At 37.3% G+C, this 16,160-nt stretch overlaps 1 protein-coding gene across 3 annotated transcripts in view; it reads left to right on the top strand.

Moving 5' to 3' along the window:
* The window catches only part of LOC123718410, a 30,219-nt gene extending 14,348 nt beyond the window's left edge, over positions 1 to 15,871 (top strand). For 2 of the 3 annotated variants that reach the window (XM_045674851.1, XM_045674853.1), the window contains 12 exons: positions 3,007 to 3,067; positions 3,455 to 3,538; positions 4,354 to 4,530; positions 5,800 to 6,030; positions 6,428 to 6,565; positions 7,391 to 7,542; positions 7,913 to 8,647; positions 11,538 to 11,571; positions 12,135 to 12,303; positions 13,806 to 13,986; positions 14,478 to 14,544; positions 14,653 to 15,871. In XM_045674851.1, coding sequence (XP_045530807.1) covers positions 3,007 to 3,067; positions 3,455 to 3,538; positions 4,354 to 4,530; positions 5,800 to 6,030; positions 6,428 to 6,565; positions 7,391 to 7,542; positions 7,913 to 8,647; positions 11,538 to 11,571; positions 12,135 to 12,303; positions 13,806 to 13,986; positions 14,478 to 14,544 — 2,029 coding nt within the window. In that variant the 3' untranslated portion in view covers positions 14,653 to 15,871. The remainder of the gene's footprint in view (positions 1 to 3,006; positions 3,068 to 3,454; positions 3,539 to 4,353; positions 4,531 to 5,799; positions 6,031 to 6,427; positions 6,566 to 7,390; positions 7,543 to 7,912; positions 8,648 to 11,537; positions 11,572 to 12,134; positions 12,304 to 13,805; positions 13,987 to 14,477; positions 14,545 to 14,652) is intronic. The other variant, XM_045674852.1, reaches the window with a different exon arrangement.
* Positions 15,872 to 16,160: the final 289 nt, after the last annotated feature.

The following is a 16,160-nucleotide window of genomic DNA, read 5'->3' on the forward strand; positions in this document are numbered from 1 at the left end:
AAAAATTAAGGATAAAAAATTAAAAGAAAAAACAACATAACATTTTAAAATATTAGGTCCTTACATATGAAATTGGCGTTTTGTATGGGAGGAACAAAAAGTCGAAATACAATATATTTAATTATTCAAAGTATGAACCATTGCTTTCTATGCACTTTTGCCATCTCATAGGTAGTTCATTGATCCCTTTACAAAAAAAAAACAGTCGGACGGGAAACAATAAAATTTGTGAAGGCGATTTGGACTGCCCCATCAGAGTTAATTTTTTTCCCTTGCAAGGTGTCCAAATTTCGAAAAAAATGGTAATCTGTTGGAGCAAGGTCCAGGGAGTACGGAGGATGTCTTAGACATTCCAATTGAAGCTCTTCTAATTTGGTAGCCGTCTGTTGTGCAGTGTGTGGTCTAGCGTTGTCGTGAAGTAGCAGTGGCGTGGAGCGATTGACCAGCCTAGGTTGTTAAGCCGCTAGCTTTTCCATCATGGTTTGCAATTGCTGACAATAGACATCAGCCGTAATAGTCTGGCCAGATTTGAGAAAACTGCAATGAACAATACCGGCACTAGTCCACCAAACGCTTACAAGTAACTTTTTTGGGGTTAATTTTCGCTTGGGGCAGGATTTGGCTGGCTGGCCAGGATCCAACCCTTGCGCTGAGCGCTTCCGATTATCGTAAAGAATCCATTTTTCATCACAGGTAATGATGCGGTTTAAAATACCTTCATTATTGTGCCGGTTCAATAATGTACCGGCCGGTTTGCTTCAGTCAATTCGTGAGGTACCCATCTTTCAAGCTTTTTAATCTTCCCAATTTGCTTCAAGTGAATTAAAACAGTTTTATCACTAACACCGCAGCCTGCAGGTAACTCGGACGTGGTTTGCGATGGATCCGCTTCTACAATAGCCTTCAACACTTCATTATCAACTTGGGTCTCAGGCCGTCCACGAGGCTTGTTCTGCAGGTCGAAATTGCCAGAACGATAACGTTGGAACCAAAAACGAACTGTGTTTTCTTTTGCAACATGACCGCCATACACATCATTCACCCTTCGAGTCGTTACAGCAGCTACTGCTACGGCGGAACTCGTACTCGTAAATAATGCGTTTACTTTAAGTTTTACATTTTGTAAAATGAGTGACGCAAACAGAAAAAAACAAATGAATGACGGTCATCGAAGCACAAATACATGAGTAAATAGCTGCACAAATTTGAATTTGAAATTCCTAACCAAAGAGGAGGTATTTGAGGTCAAAGTACCAGTACGACAAAACGCCAATGTCATATGTAAGGACCTAATAAACTTTATTAAACATGATAACATACCTGGTGTTACCCCCTCTTGCTCCGATTACAGCTTCTAATCGGTTCCTCATTTTCGGACGAGCTGGCTAGTCCATAACAGCGATACCCACGTCTCGTAGATTTGCACGACATTTGCACTGTGTGGACGGACATTATCCTGCATCAGAATGAAGTTTTCTTCAATAAAACCAGCGTATGGGATGACGTGGTCTCCCAAGATTTCTTCAATATACCGAATTGCCATCAAACCTCCCACATGGCGGCCAGTTTCGATAAAAACCAGTTCGGTTTTTGCATCCATTGAAATGCAGGAACCTCCTCCGTACGCAACAGTTTCTGCTATGCAGCATTGTGCGTATCGCTCCCCCGGCCTTCTGTACACGCTTCTCCTTCTGTCGCTACTATGTAGGCATACTCTGCTTTCATCCGAGAAAAGAACTGAGCGCCATTGGTCCTCAGTCCAATCGACGTGTTCTCTTGCAAAACGTAGCCGGCTGCGCGATGAGCTGCAGTCAATTTGGGACCCGTTGCTGGTATTTTTGAAGAGAGGGTTGCTGCCTTGAGTCTTCTTCTCACTGTCCAAGAACTTACAGCTACCCCACGTGTTTCTCGAAGCTCCAGTTGAGAGAACGATTTCTCAGCGAAGTACTGACGATAAAGCGATCGTCTCGCTCCGAAGTGGACCGACTTCTACCGGAACCTCTTCCTCGGTGAAAGCCACCAGTCTCCTGGTGCCGTCGGTATATTCTTGATACAGCTGACTGGCTTATCTGCAAAGTACGAGCCACTTGTCGTTGACTCTAGCCCTGTTGCAAAAGCGTAAGTGCTTGAGCCGCTACTTCTGCTGTTTATCCATTTCCGGGAAATTTTCTTCCTTGGAGATTGAGAAGATGTGTACCTGTTGACGTTTCACGGTCAACTGATAAGGGTACAGGGGTAGGTCACCTTTTATACCCATTGTACGCCCTAAGGTCGCGCAATGCTGAGTAAACGAGTACGAAATGATACAGTGACTATTGTGACGTTGTCTAAAAGTTAACTCTGCGATCATTGTTTTTATGGCTAGACCTAAAACTTTAAGAATTTATGACCTAAATCTCAATTTAGGTCATAAATTCTTAATTTTAAACCTAGAGCACTTTGAGTACGAAAGTATGAATTGAGTAGATTTTTTTGCTCTCCAGTGTAGTTTAAGAAAAAACTTATGTAAATAATTATTAGTTTATAATAATAATACATAGCTTCAATCCGTTTAAAAAGTGTTTTCTTAATGTGTAAAAGCTATGTTAACAAAAGCCAACACTAGATATAGTTTAACAAAAAGCTTTTATTATCATAGATATGAATACAAATAATACAGTTATTTAATTTTACCTTATTACTACTAAGATTACTACTAAGATTTTTTTACAACGCCGATAAAGAAGTTTCACTTCAAAAGCTATATCTGTACAATATCATTAATAGGCTATTTGACAAAATTTTAAAAATAATTCTAGATTTTTTATTGACTAGAAACAATAGAAATTGCTTTTCTGTCGAACACCCGCCAAAACGCTTGGCATGGCATGGCATGGCCTACAGGATGTACGATGCTCGTAAAAAATCGTAATCAATACGATGCTCGTAATCAAAACCGGTCCAGCTATTTAGTATTTTAAATACACATATAATATTATTAATTGTTTAATTTTTGTCTTTTTCAAGTGGGATCAATCCAGCCGAATTCCCTATGCAGCATAATGATGCGGCGTCTACCCGGTCCTTTGTGAGTTGCCTTCTATGTTTTTATCATGACATTGACATTTGTTTCCTGTGTCTGTCGTAATTTTCTTAATATCGTGTCTATGGAAGAAAAATTAAAAAAACTTCAAAGTCATGTCTAAATGTCTGGTGGAGGAGTGATAGTGTTTCCTTCAACCTAAAGAGAGATTCCTTGACCAGTCTAGACTTCCGAAGGTTCAGTTGTTGATGGATATTTGCAGCTTTGAAGATGGGGTGGTGATGTATTGTTCTTCCTAAAGGTTCAGTGTCTATGGTCATTATATTTTAATTTGCATGGTTATATGCTTTTATTTATCTGTGGAATCTGTATCCCAGGAAAATGAAAAGAAAATCATAAAAGCAATTAATAGGACACATTTTTTTTTAACAGTTCACGGTCCAATCCCTGTATGACAGGTTCGACAGGAACCCAAGATCGCCGGATAATTTGGTGACAGCATACTTCTTGCTCCTGGTGAGTTAAATATTTTAGATTTTTGTCAATTTAACAAATTATTTCTTGACTATAATGAGATTTGCGTATTATTTAAATTATACAGCTCTTAGACCAATGAAATAATTATAAAAAAAAAATCGTTTATTAAAATCAAAACAAAGCAATGAAATATATAGTATTTGCAATAATAAAAATAATTAAAAATTGATAAATAGATCATTATAATAAATTTAAAGAGTTTGGTCCCTGTGGCAGTGTACCTTTAACGCTGGCTGATTAAGCGAGGAAACCACCGTTACTGCCAGACGGCAACTTAAAATCTTTAATGAGCGCCTGTGCTCTTGTACCCCTTGGCCCATTGTCACATTTTAAAACCACCTTTGTTTTAATGTAGTCTTGTCGCGGGACAAATGCATTTTTTTATGTTGCTTAACGTTAAGCCGCGGTAACTGTTTGCAATATAATGTAAAGAATACAAATTAAATTGAACATTTAAGTCACTAGGAAAAGTCTAAAAGCATTATAAATAAATAAATGAGTGACGCTAAAACCATTTTAGGTCTGGGCCTCCGATTTCTGTATATGTTTCATGATTGTTAATATAATAGGCAAGTAGGTGATCAGTCTCATGAGCCTGAACCACGCCGTCGGCTTTTTGAGTCTAAGGCAACATTTCCTCACGATGTTTTCCTTAAATGCGCACATAGATAGAAGGTCCTTTCGTGCACAGCCGCGGATCGGACCTACGACTTCAGGGATGAGATTCGCACGCTGAAGCCTCTAGGTCAATTCGGCTGCTGGAAGCACTATATAAAATAAATAAATAATTTCAGAGAGAAGCCGTGGTACCGAGCTCTTTCCGCTACCTCAGCACCCACGAGGTGCTTCAAGTCGGTGATGTAGTGGTCACCTACTTCAGGGGCCTGTTGCAAAGTGTACCCTACGAGGAATCCGTTGATAGAGTGACGGACATCATCATGTCCAAGCATACCCAATTTTTGAGACGCGTTGTAAGTGATTTTTTTATTTATTTTCAAGTAATAAATAACCTTTTCGCTACTCGACTTCAAAATTAGACATTTTTTTAATAAAATGGCTGAACAAAGAACAATTAACATAAGAAACCCAATAACAACCTCTCTTGATATGAGAGGATGACACGTAACAGATCCTGCCAGGATCGGAAGTTCAAGGTGGTGGGATTATCTCAAATCTATCAGGCAGGCTCATCACGATAATTATGGTGTGGAAGTAGTCTTCGCCACTTTGAGAGGGAGCGAGAAATAATAAGCAATATTTAAAACTGATTAATTGTTTTAAAACATTTTAAATACTGTTTACATCTATTTTTGTGAGATGCTGGTGTATCGCATCTCCAGCTAATAAAGTATAGAACAGCCACGTCAGTCGTGGTTGTTCAAAAGACATCAAAACAGTCTATTTAGGGGAAGACACTCTTGTGTTCTATCCACTTACCGCTTTAAACTTTTAACGATTAGACTTCAAAGTCAAAAATCATTTATTCATATAGTGTACACAATGTACACTTATGAACGTCAATAAAAAATATACATTAAATGCTTCTAATTTTACATTTACTGCCAGTTCTCTAATCAAGGGTGTAGAATGAAACTCTTTCTAATCGCAAAGTTGTTTTTTTGTATTACATACCGTTTGTAAGGAGCTACAACCATCACACCATGTCTATGTCTAACCGTTAAAACTGGAAACCTTCATAACAACAACGTACTCTCTTCACCCAACGATATTTTCTACGAAACAAGAGAATTAACACTGAATAAATTCAAAACTCTCATTAAACATAAATGAATCAATAAAGCTTTTTATAAATTATTCAAATGATCCTAATACTTTGGATTGATTTGGTCCAATTCAAACAATTTGACTCAAAACTTGGCGTAGAGTTTCTTCTTGCGAACTGGTAGTAAATGTAAATTTCGAAACAACTAAACGTCTTTTCTGTTGACGTTCATACATATACTTGGTTATTCATATACAAAATAACGTTCTTCATATACTTAACGTTATTTTGAGTTTATGTATTCACTAACAATTTTAAAAAAAGATTTTCTCAACCTATGCTAAAAACAGAAAATATTATTATTGTGCAACAGTAGTTTAACTAATTGTAAGTTTTATTTAGAAATTATTAAGCATGTTCCGTTAATTAGTGGAATGGAAGAGCTGGCCACAGCACAAATAATTCTAGTATGGATCTTTTCTTAATAAATGTGATTTTAATGTTAACCATTTTTTAGCCTCTCATGGTCTTTGTGTCTTCGAGCATCAATATGACCGCGTCCATACGTGCGGTATTGTGCCATCACATGCCTGCGATTTTCAATTTGATCTCCATAAGGGACCCGAACGAGTTCTGCAGAAGCATGAGGGCCTTGGTGCCACAGTTTTATCAGGATATGTGTATTGTGCTCTTCTATTGCGTTGGGGAATGCAGTGTGGCTTTAGAGACGGTGTTCCGTGCTTATTTGGTAAGTTCTGCTATATAAATACATACATATATTCTATTTATTTAAAAAAAATATATAAGTAAAGCAAAATAAAACATGTATACACAAAGGTTTCACATTATTTACCACTGTGCCCGTTGTGGGTACAGGGTGTGCGGTTTTATGTACTCTACAAAAATCCATTCAACATGCTTATTTATTTTGAGAATACCTGTTTAGAAAATCTATAGTTTTATCGAAGTCAGGGTGGGGATTTCTAAATGTAATGACGTCACTGTACCACTGTGAAACCTTGCTGGTAGAGTGACGTCACACGTCAAGGTTTCATGAAGATAAAAAAGATCGTAATTCTTGGAATTGTTTGGTTTAAATGTTTAATCCCACTTGATTTCCAGTATTAATTAAATATTTTTAACAGATTGATTCCATTCGCAATATGGATGAGACCAACAGAGACTTGCTGCTGAATATTGCATTTTATTGTATGTCTGCGGGAGTGTACCGTGCGAGTATATCTCCAGACGAGCCTCCGCATTTTATCGTTCCCCGTGAACCGGTAATATTTTTTTCATATAATAAGTTTAATGAAGTTCGGACGCCCTTTTAATATAATTGTAAAGTTTACTTCGAAAACGTTAGTAAATATTTTAACTTTGGCAACACTTAACTTATCAGGTCGATTGCCGTTGTCGTTGGCTAGATTTTATCAGGATTTATTTTAATTGCAGTGCTACGAGATTTAAATGATAATAATACTAACATAGAAGTTACATATTGCATTATGAGTCTTATCATTAATCAATTCTTATATTATTTTATCACATTACGTTATAATATTAACTATAGTGTTTCACTAAAAATAATCATTAATGTATAAGTAATAAAACTAGTGGAAAGATCTTTGAATGTTTTGGTAAATTATTATAAACGTATGCCGCGTTAAAACCGTCAGACAAAGATCTAAGCTTTTCTTGTACCACATAGAGTCTAGCTCTTGCCGGAAATATTTCCCTAAATGCTTCTTGTTGCAAAAGTCAATGCAATTAACAATCAGCCCTTGAGTCACCAGTTTCCTGCTCCCCACTTTCTCCCTGGTTCAACTTCCTACAGACCTTAATGTATTATTTATCCCACTTTTCTGCCCAAAGCCCTGTCTGATATCCTGCTCTAAAGATAATTGAAGAGGTTTCGTAAGTACTCAACTTAGGGTCCTTCAGCAAAACAGTGTACCAATCTTATAGGGCCTGCATGCTCTGACATTCAGCGTGTCCATGGCGGTATCACTTAACATATGCTGAGCCTTCTGCACGTTTGCCCCTGTTCTGTTCTGCCCCTGTCTGCATGTTCTATAAAAAGAAAATGCATAATAGATTTTTAACAGCGAGAGCGTGACGCTCGTTGGAACGCGTCTCCACAACCGTCTACATCGCGGGCGACCGAAAGCAACGTGAACCTGACCCGTGACATGTATTCTGGAAATTTGCCAAGAGCCCGCCCAATGTGGACTTCCAGGGTACAAACTATGAGAATGAGGTAAATATAATCCATATTTCCGAGAGTAATTTTAACCCAAGTAACTGAATAAACGCGAATTATTTCAAATCATTATCAGGAATTCGATTTAGTGAACACTGCCAGTATTAGCAAAATCGGTTCAGTAGTTTTTAATATGTCCACTTATTTCTTGAAGCGAAAATGTAAATAATGTTGCCAGCAATTGCAGTTAAAATTGTATTTCACTACTTTTGCTAAGCAATAAAATTTAAATGACAGAGCACATTCTGACCCTGGCCCTGGAACGGTAGCTGTTTAATAAGGTTCCGTAAGGCTTTCATTTAAAATATGGGGTTTTAATTTAAATCGCACACATACATTTACAAATTCTCCTCATTGACGTGTTTAGGTCAGCTACTCCGCTGGATCCAAATAGGCCAACCCGGAATTCCGGGTCTGAGATCCCCCAATCCGGAACGGATTCCGCTAAGCCTCCAGATACCGATGCACCAGTTTCTACGACGACGTCAGCGTCTCTAACTTTGGAGCCAGTTTCCACATCTGCACCAGCTTCAGATTCTTCCGGGCCAGTTTCCACGTCTGCACCAGCTGCAGCTTCCTCAGCATCAGTTTCTACGTATGCACCAGCTTCCACGTCAGCACAAGCTACAGCTCCTTCAGGACCTGATTCCACGTCGGCACCAGCTGCAGCTCCTTCTGGACCAGATTCCACGTCTGCACCAGATTCAGCTCCACAAGCTTCTACATCAGCATCAACTTCAGCATCAACTTCAGCCTCAACGTCAGCCTCAACGTCAGCCTCAACGTCAGCCTCAACGTCAGCCTCAACGTCAGCCTCGACGTCAGCCACTGCACCTGCTACAGCTCCTGCAGGACCAGACTCCACGTCAGTGCCAGCTACAGCTCCCTCAGCATCAACTTCGACGTATGCACCAGATTCAGCTTCAGGAGCATGTTCCACGTCAGCGTCAGTAGCCAGGTCTGCATCAGCTTCAGCTTCTTCAGCATCCATTTCCAGGTCTACATTAGCTTCAGCACCAGTTTCTAGCTCCGCATCAACTTCAGCTCCCCGAGGGAGTGCTTCGACGCTACCTATGTCGTTAGTGCAATTTGTATTTCGCAAGTGAGTACAATCTGAATAATTTGTTATCATGGTCACCATTTCTTACAAAATGGCGTTGACCACGGTAATAAACTGTTTAAATAAATTATTTATTTGACAAATCAACACAATATATAAGAAGAAAATATGGATTTCATAATGTCTGCATACTTCTAATTAATCCACGTCTCGGTTCCAGGAGGTCGACTATGTTTACCTACTAAGCCTTAAAATTTTCGTCACAATTTAGTTTGTAGGTATAAAAATATATATATAATAAATAGTGGTAATGGGATACATTTTCCCTGAAAAGAAAATAAATACTGGCATAACCCAGCCCATATATAATACTCAAAAAGAAACAATTCCCTTATGTTATTGTTTGTTTTATCACAGGAGAAATTGAGCTTTCTATAGGAACTGAGATACCTTAAGATTTATTTATTTATTTCCACATCATTATTCTACCTTAACAGTTCTAATTCCATAAAAAATCACAATAATACCTACACCGATTATCCTAAAAAAATTTTAAATATTTATTTGCCTAATCTTATAACTAACAATATAGCAAGCAACTCTTGTGAACTCAGCCAGTGTACAAACAAATAGGTCTAATAGGACATTTAAAAGTAGAGTATTAGCTTTAGAAACGATAAAAAAGTAACTTTAAGTATGTAAAATTATTGCAACGTATTCATTATCACTTACTTTAAACAACCCTATATAGTTTTTTATTTGTGAGGCCAACCAACCCGTGTAGGGTTTTAAACGTTACTAAATTATTATATTTGTCCCAAAATGATATTGTTACGCGCTTGGAGATAATTTAGAAAACGAAGTAGATCTTTTCAAGCGTTTATTTTTAATCAAATCAACGAGAAATTTGTTTTTACGCTAAAAAGCCACAAATCTCTAACAACGGCAGCTCTGTCCTTGAGATAAAAAGGCGAATCGGCATGGCTAATGCCATGACACGTTTAGGCAACATCTGGAAGGAAAGAGGACTTGGTATCAAAAACAAAATAAGACTGATACGAGCATCTTCCTGTATGGAGTAGAATCGTGGACTATCTTGGCTCGTGAAATGCTGAAAAGGATCGAAGCCTTTGAGGTGTGGTGCTGAAGGCGAATGCTCAGAATACATTGGACAGCGAAGCGTACCAATACATCGATCCTAACCCAACTCCGCATACGGACTCTCCTGTCTACCATTTACTTACACCGAAAATATCTTATTTCGTCCATATTATGCGCAGAGGCGATAAGAAATTGGAGAAACTGATCGTGATAACACTATTGTGTCCCCGACCCTGTCTCTTCTGCATATCAATGATATGTTGCAACTTAGCAACATTCATTGCTATTCGGATGACAGCACTGGGGATACTCTTTGCACTGGCCGACAGGTATTTCTCGGGCAGTTGTCGATGAGTAGCGGAACAAACTTGTTGAAGTCGAAATTCTACTACGTGGAGTCTCGGACCCCGAGAAGACACAAGATAAGAAAAAAATACCCCTTGTCGCTACTCCTTTTTTCGAAGACACTCTTCTTGAAGCCACAGCCAGCATCGGAATACTTGGCGTTGACATATCGAACGACTTTCAGTTTCGCGGTCATTTGGATGGAAAGGCTAAATTAGTCTCCAAAAAGCTTGGTGTGCTCAGCAAGGCGAGACGGTACTTCACTCCGGGCCGCCGCTTGCAACTCTATAAAGCGCAAATACGGCCCCACATGGAATACTGTTCTCACCTTTGGGCGGGGGCTCCCCAATACCAACTCCTTCCACTTGACCGTATTCAACGAAGAGCGGTTCGAATCGTCGATGACCAATCCCTCTCCGAGCGGCTTGATCCTTTGGCGATGCGTAGAGATGTGGGGTCACTCTGCATCTTCTACCGCATTTATCATGGAGAGTGCTTAGAGGAGTTGTTCGGATTAATACCTGCAGCTGAATTTCATCATCGGAAGTCGAGGCAGAAATCAAAATTCTACCCGTATCACCTCGACGGCCGCCGTTCCACGACTGAGCGTTTTTCAAGGCAATTATTGCCGCGCACAGCCGCTATGTGGAACCCACTGCCCACTGATGTATTTACTAATTCGACTTAGGGTCCTTCAAGAAAAGATTGTACCAATTCTTAAAAGGCCGGCAACGCACTCGAGAGCCCTCTGGCATTTAGAGTGGTCCATGGGCGGCGGTATCACTTAACATCAGGTGAGCCTCCTGCCCGTTTGCCCCCTGTTCTATACAAAAATCGAAAGGCGATCACGTGGCCGTTCACCAACCAGATGGACCGATCAAGTGAAAGTCCTCAAAACTGAATACTGTCATAACAGAGGTGCTGGACAGAAACCGATGGAAGCAGATAGTCCGCTCTAGAAGCATCGTTGCTGACCACGACCTGCCGATTAAATAGAGATAAAACGCCACAAATTACGCACACAAAATACGGTCACTAGTAACTAGAATTCCTAGAACGTACGAACTCTATCTCGTTCGGGGCTACTTCCTTATCGTATGGCGGTGTTTCAGACCGTTCAGTCTGGCTTCAAGAAGGTTCCGATCTTCCCTCTCGCTCTCGCGTATCATTCCATCTTTTTCCCACACCTAAAAAAATATGTCTAGAATATTCCTTCATCAAAGGGGTATAACTTTCAGTCAACCCGTCTTCGTAACAATATATTATCTGACAAGGCAATAAACCCTGGTAATAAACGAAAAATCATTTTGGGAAAAAATCCATCAAACTACAACACAATTTAATAAAGATTTTCGTCTCAATGGTAGGTCTATGATAATTTTTATACAGTTTTGGAATAATTTTATCGCTAACTAAAAATGTTTAAAATCTTTTAGCATTATTCTTTAAAATTGAGAACTTCAACTGGATCTTTTGTGTCTTTCAGCGTGCCTGACGATGCGGCATCCTATTCTTTACTGGTAAGTTTCATTATTTAAAATGTATTATCATTTATTTATTCAAATATTCTAAAGTAAGTTTCTAAAGTATATCGTTCAAGCTATTCTATAATAATATTATACTTCCAATTTTAGTTTTGACGAGTATTTGTTGCTTAATGCGAATTCGGTGTCAAATAACAACGCTTTTTTTTAAATTGATCAAGCCACCACCGAATATGTCAAGCTTTGCTGGATAAGATGTGTTTATCCTGTTGTATTCGCTATTGTTTGATCTTCTAGAATGCTTTTTACAGACGTGATATGGCTATCTTACTTATTCATTAAAAACAATCTAATTTTCGACTACTCAAAGATTTGCATAGCTAAAATTCATTTAAATTTTCTTTTTTTATACCAGTTTTTCTAAAGATTCCTTTAAAACAGCTGTTTAAGTACTAAATTAGATTACATTATGCCTCTCATTAGTACTCGACCTCCAACCAAGTGAAGGCTTTCTCAAAATTCCTACATTTGTCACTCATCCTCGCCACAACTTTCCAATCCATCTTGCAGTTATATAGTGATATGTATTTTTTGTTCAGAACGAATCCAACGTTGACTGGTGGAGTTTAGATGAAGATCGGCTGATAGCTATGGATGCAGCGCGTGACTCCGGCCGTAATTCGCCCTTTAGTGATGCCTATCATGTCGGAAATTCTCAGCGTACCCAAGAATCAAGTCTACCTACAGACATCAACTCGTTTGCAGAGTGTAAGTAATTTTCATTTAAATTTACTTGTATGTAGAGGGATTTCGGGATTTACTACAGCGTGACAGATTAATATACAGGGGTATACCTTGTACCCGGTTAAGTACCTCTACCAAATATGAGCCCCATGTATATGGCCTCCCGTCAAGTAGTAGTAAAAAAATGTTAGTTTTAGTTAAGTGTGAGTTAATTACATACTAATAGTGCATATTTCACTAATCTGACAATTTGCAAGTGATGTAAAGCAAGGGGATGGCTGCAAAGGTGTAAAAAAACGTCATCCTCGAGCGTGGCTGATTTGTTTTTTTTTTTATTTTGAAGGAAACAATTCAAGGATAACGAATAATATATAATCTGGCAATTTCCACAAGCCGAAGTAACAAAAATTGCTGTGCAAACGTGCAGCTGCATGATGCCTATATTCCGCTATCCGCATAGAGGATTACATTTTCTCTATCTATCTACTCACTAACTCCATCCCCAGTCTGGTTTTTGTTGCCATCATCACAGCTGATCACACAGCTCGTTTGTGGCATGATATTATTTCTAATATATATCTAACGTTTTGGCCTTTTTTTCTTATTTAAATATAAGTGAGTTATGTTATGAAATTTTAAAAATATTAACTATGAGTAATAATAAATAACATTGTGTATTTTGTGGTGAAAATACTTTGCGAAAAAACTATATAATTTACATTACAAAAATTTTAAATGTTTTAGAATATCGTCAAAGTATACCGGTATACGAGAATCTTAAAATTTCCGTTAGAATCTTCATTAAATGTAGTATATCACTATGAAGATGATTAATTTATCAATGAATAATCATACAAAATGATTTTTTTAAACAGTTTTTTTTTAATAATAAAATATATAAGTATTCTACTTGAACAACACACACTTTTTTATTTGCATACTATTTCCTGAGCTTCTCAATCACCTAAGTACAATGATTTTTTTAAAAATATCAGATTAGGCGAATCCCTAATCCCTTAAACGAATAAAGATGAACCATATATCTGACGCGTTTGAGTGTTTCCAAATGGCTTTTTTTTCACACTTTAATAAGGGTCGCGAGTTTGTGTCACATCCAAATCGTTCACTTAACATCCCCTTAGAAAACCTGACGCACTCGATATAAATAAATTTTTAAGTCGCTAAAATTAGTAAAAACTGCGCAGTTTTGTTCGTTCCGCAATAAACTCGACTGTCGGCATCATGCATACGAACTTTCTAAGAAATTGGTTCTTTTGTTTACAAATTGGTATCGCTTGCACGGGTAGACTATTGTTGACCATGACTAGTAAGAAGGAGTCATGGATTATCTATACGTTTATCTTCTCTTCATTTAACGTCATAAAATAAACAGTAACTTCAATGTCGCTATATAGAGTTTACACTGTAGTTGATAATGTATTCCTTGAACTTTGTTTTTGTATGGTCCAAATTAATGCCGATTGCGATACCTACACGATGTTAACCTAAACCCGTCATGATTTTAGATGTTATAAACGATCTCGGCGAGAATCTAGATGTCGATGACCGTATGCGCAGTATGTTCCTGGCGTTTATCTCCAACAGCATCGAGGAACGCGCTCAGCAGTCACCAGACTATGATAGGATTCGATTCCTCGCTTCGCGGCTCCTCACTGATCACACTATTTCGCCACAGGACAGAAAACGGTAAGAATGAAATCATCCAAAACAAATTGCTTATGTTAAAATTGCGTATTGTCTTTTACACATTTAAAGAAAACATTTTTTTACCGAATTGAAGCTATGTATTATTATAGACTTATAATTATTTTACATAATTTTAAAAAATTCCGACGTTCCGCGTGCTTTACAACGTGCGTGGTCACGGTGACTGAAGACAAAAGGTGTTGAATGTCAAAAGTATCACAGCTGCAGAGAAAGATGTGTTATCTGTATTTATGTCCCCGGAGTCGTTATAGACTAAAAGATTTTTGCAGAAATGACTCACGGTGTCCTCTATTTTCGCGGATTGGATTTAAAATAATGTAAAATATTTATATTTTTATAATAATACATAGTTTCAATCGGGTAAAATTAGTATTTTCTTTAAATTTACTTTATTTCTTTTAGAATTTCCTGGTTTATTGATGTAGCATTTTTTATTAGTAAACATTTTTTTAATTTATATATTTGTAAAGGTATCAAGATGAATTGCGCATTCGCTGCCACTTAGTGCGGTCGCTGGATGGGCAAGAATGGAGATAGGTATGTTAATAATATATTTAATTATTTTAATTATTATCGATTAAAATGTGTTTTAATAGAAATAATTCCCTGAGGGGTTTAGCTTATCACCAGTTATTTCTCTTCCAGATCCGATACCGTCCTAGTTATAATCCAATTGTACGAGACTTAATTCTTCTTTAGAGGCTTTTACATCTATAAAACAATTTCCGTATATAGTGAATGTTATAGTTAATTGCCTCTATCACAGCTTTTTAAGTACAGCCGCTGTGCAGGTTTCACACTGAAAAGTGCTGTCAACTTAGTTTAAGGATAGTTCAGTGTTTGAGGCCAATTTAGGATAGTATTTATGTAAAAAATTGTACCTAAAGATGTCTGTGAACATAAATAAACGGCATTCTTATTTGTGTCTAAACGCGCCAAATTGGGAAAGGCGCTCGTTAGCATTTAATAAAGATAGATTGGGAGCTTTCCCTGTTCACCTCTTAGAGATGAAATGCTAACATTTCCAATTGTATTTCTTTAATAAAACGAGCTGTTTTATTATGTGATTAAGGTTTGTAATGTTATTCTAAAAAAAATCTATTGATTTTTTATGAGTTTCAATACACAGAAAGCCTACAGAAGACGTTCTGTAAATTCACGGGTATTATAGTGTTTCCAAATATCTGTTTATTACGTTATCTAGTCTGTGAGTCTTCAGCAGTGTAAAAGTTATCGCTTTAAACGTGACACAATTCAATAAACGGCATTACGTTATCACATTTCAGCAAAGAGCTTAGAGCTTTTTGTCAATCTAATTGTCTGGTTGAAAAAACTTACGGAGACACACTCCTTTTGATGTGAACCATCTACAAATATGTTTATGTATTATATGGATCTATGTCGCGCGTGTTTTTTTTTTTAATTGCTTTCAATATAGCTTAATTATATTTATTGAAACTACATATTTTTTTATTGATAATTTCATTTACTTGAAATAAAATATGTATGTTTTGTATAAATATGATTTCTACGGAAATAATTATTTTCGTTTCAATATATTGAAAAAAGGAAGAGCATTTATTTATTCATTTTGGTAATGTTGCAAATTGTAATTACACATTAAATCAAAGTTTGTTTCTGCGACATAGAGCCATACTGAATTAGAACTAGCTTTTATGCCACGCCCATTTGTGGCACCTTTAATTTGATAGTTTTTCAGTTCAATTTGTTTATCATGCGTTACATGTTGTTTTAGGTTTAAGTTAGTATAATTTTCACACGCATCTTTAGTATTTATGATGGTTTTGTTAATCGGTCCTGTAAACACTGAAAATTAAATAAATGTTTGATTGATATCATAATTCATAATGTTTTATTTCTTTTCCTGATACATAAATATATAAAACTTCTCCACTATCGCAATACCATGAGCTCCACGCCATTAGGCATCCAATTTTATTATTTCTTTGAGTAATGTCACACAGTTGGGAGCTAAAACGTAAACATGCTGATCAGAATTATTGACATATTGAATGGATTTCTTATGGATAAATTAAACATACATTGCGATTTATATGAAAAGGGGCCTCAACATGGCCCATCAGGCTGAGAAGCTAGGCTTACTTACAAGGCTTGGCGTCTCCCGCCGGGTC

The sequence above is a fragment of the Pieris brassicae genome, chromosome Z (genome assembly GCF_905147105.1).
Source record: "Pieris brassicae chromosome Z, ilPieBrab1.1, whole genome shotgun sequence".
NCBI classification, from domain to species: Eukaryota; Metazoa; Arthropoda; class Insecta; order Lepidoptera; family Pieridae; genus Pieris; species Pieris brassicae.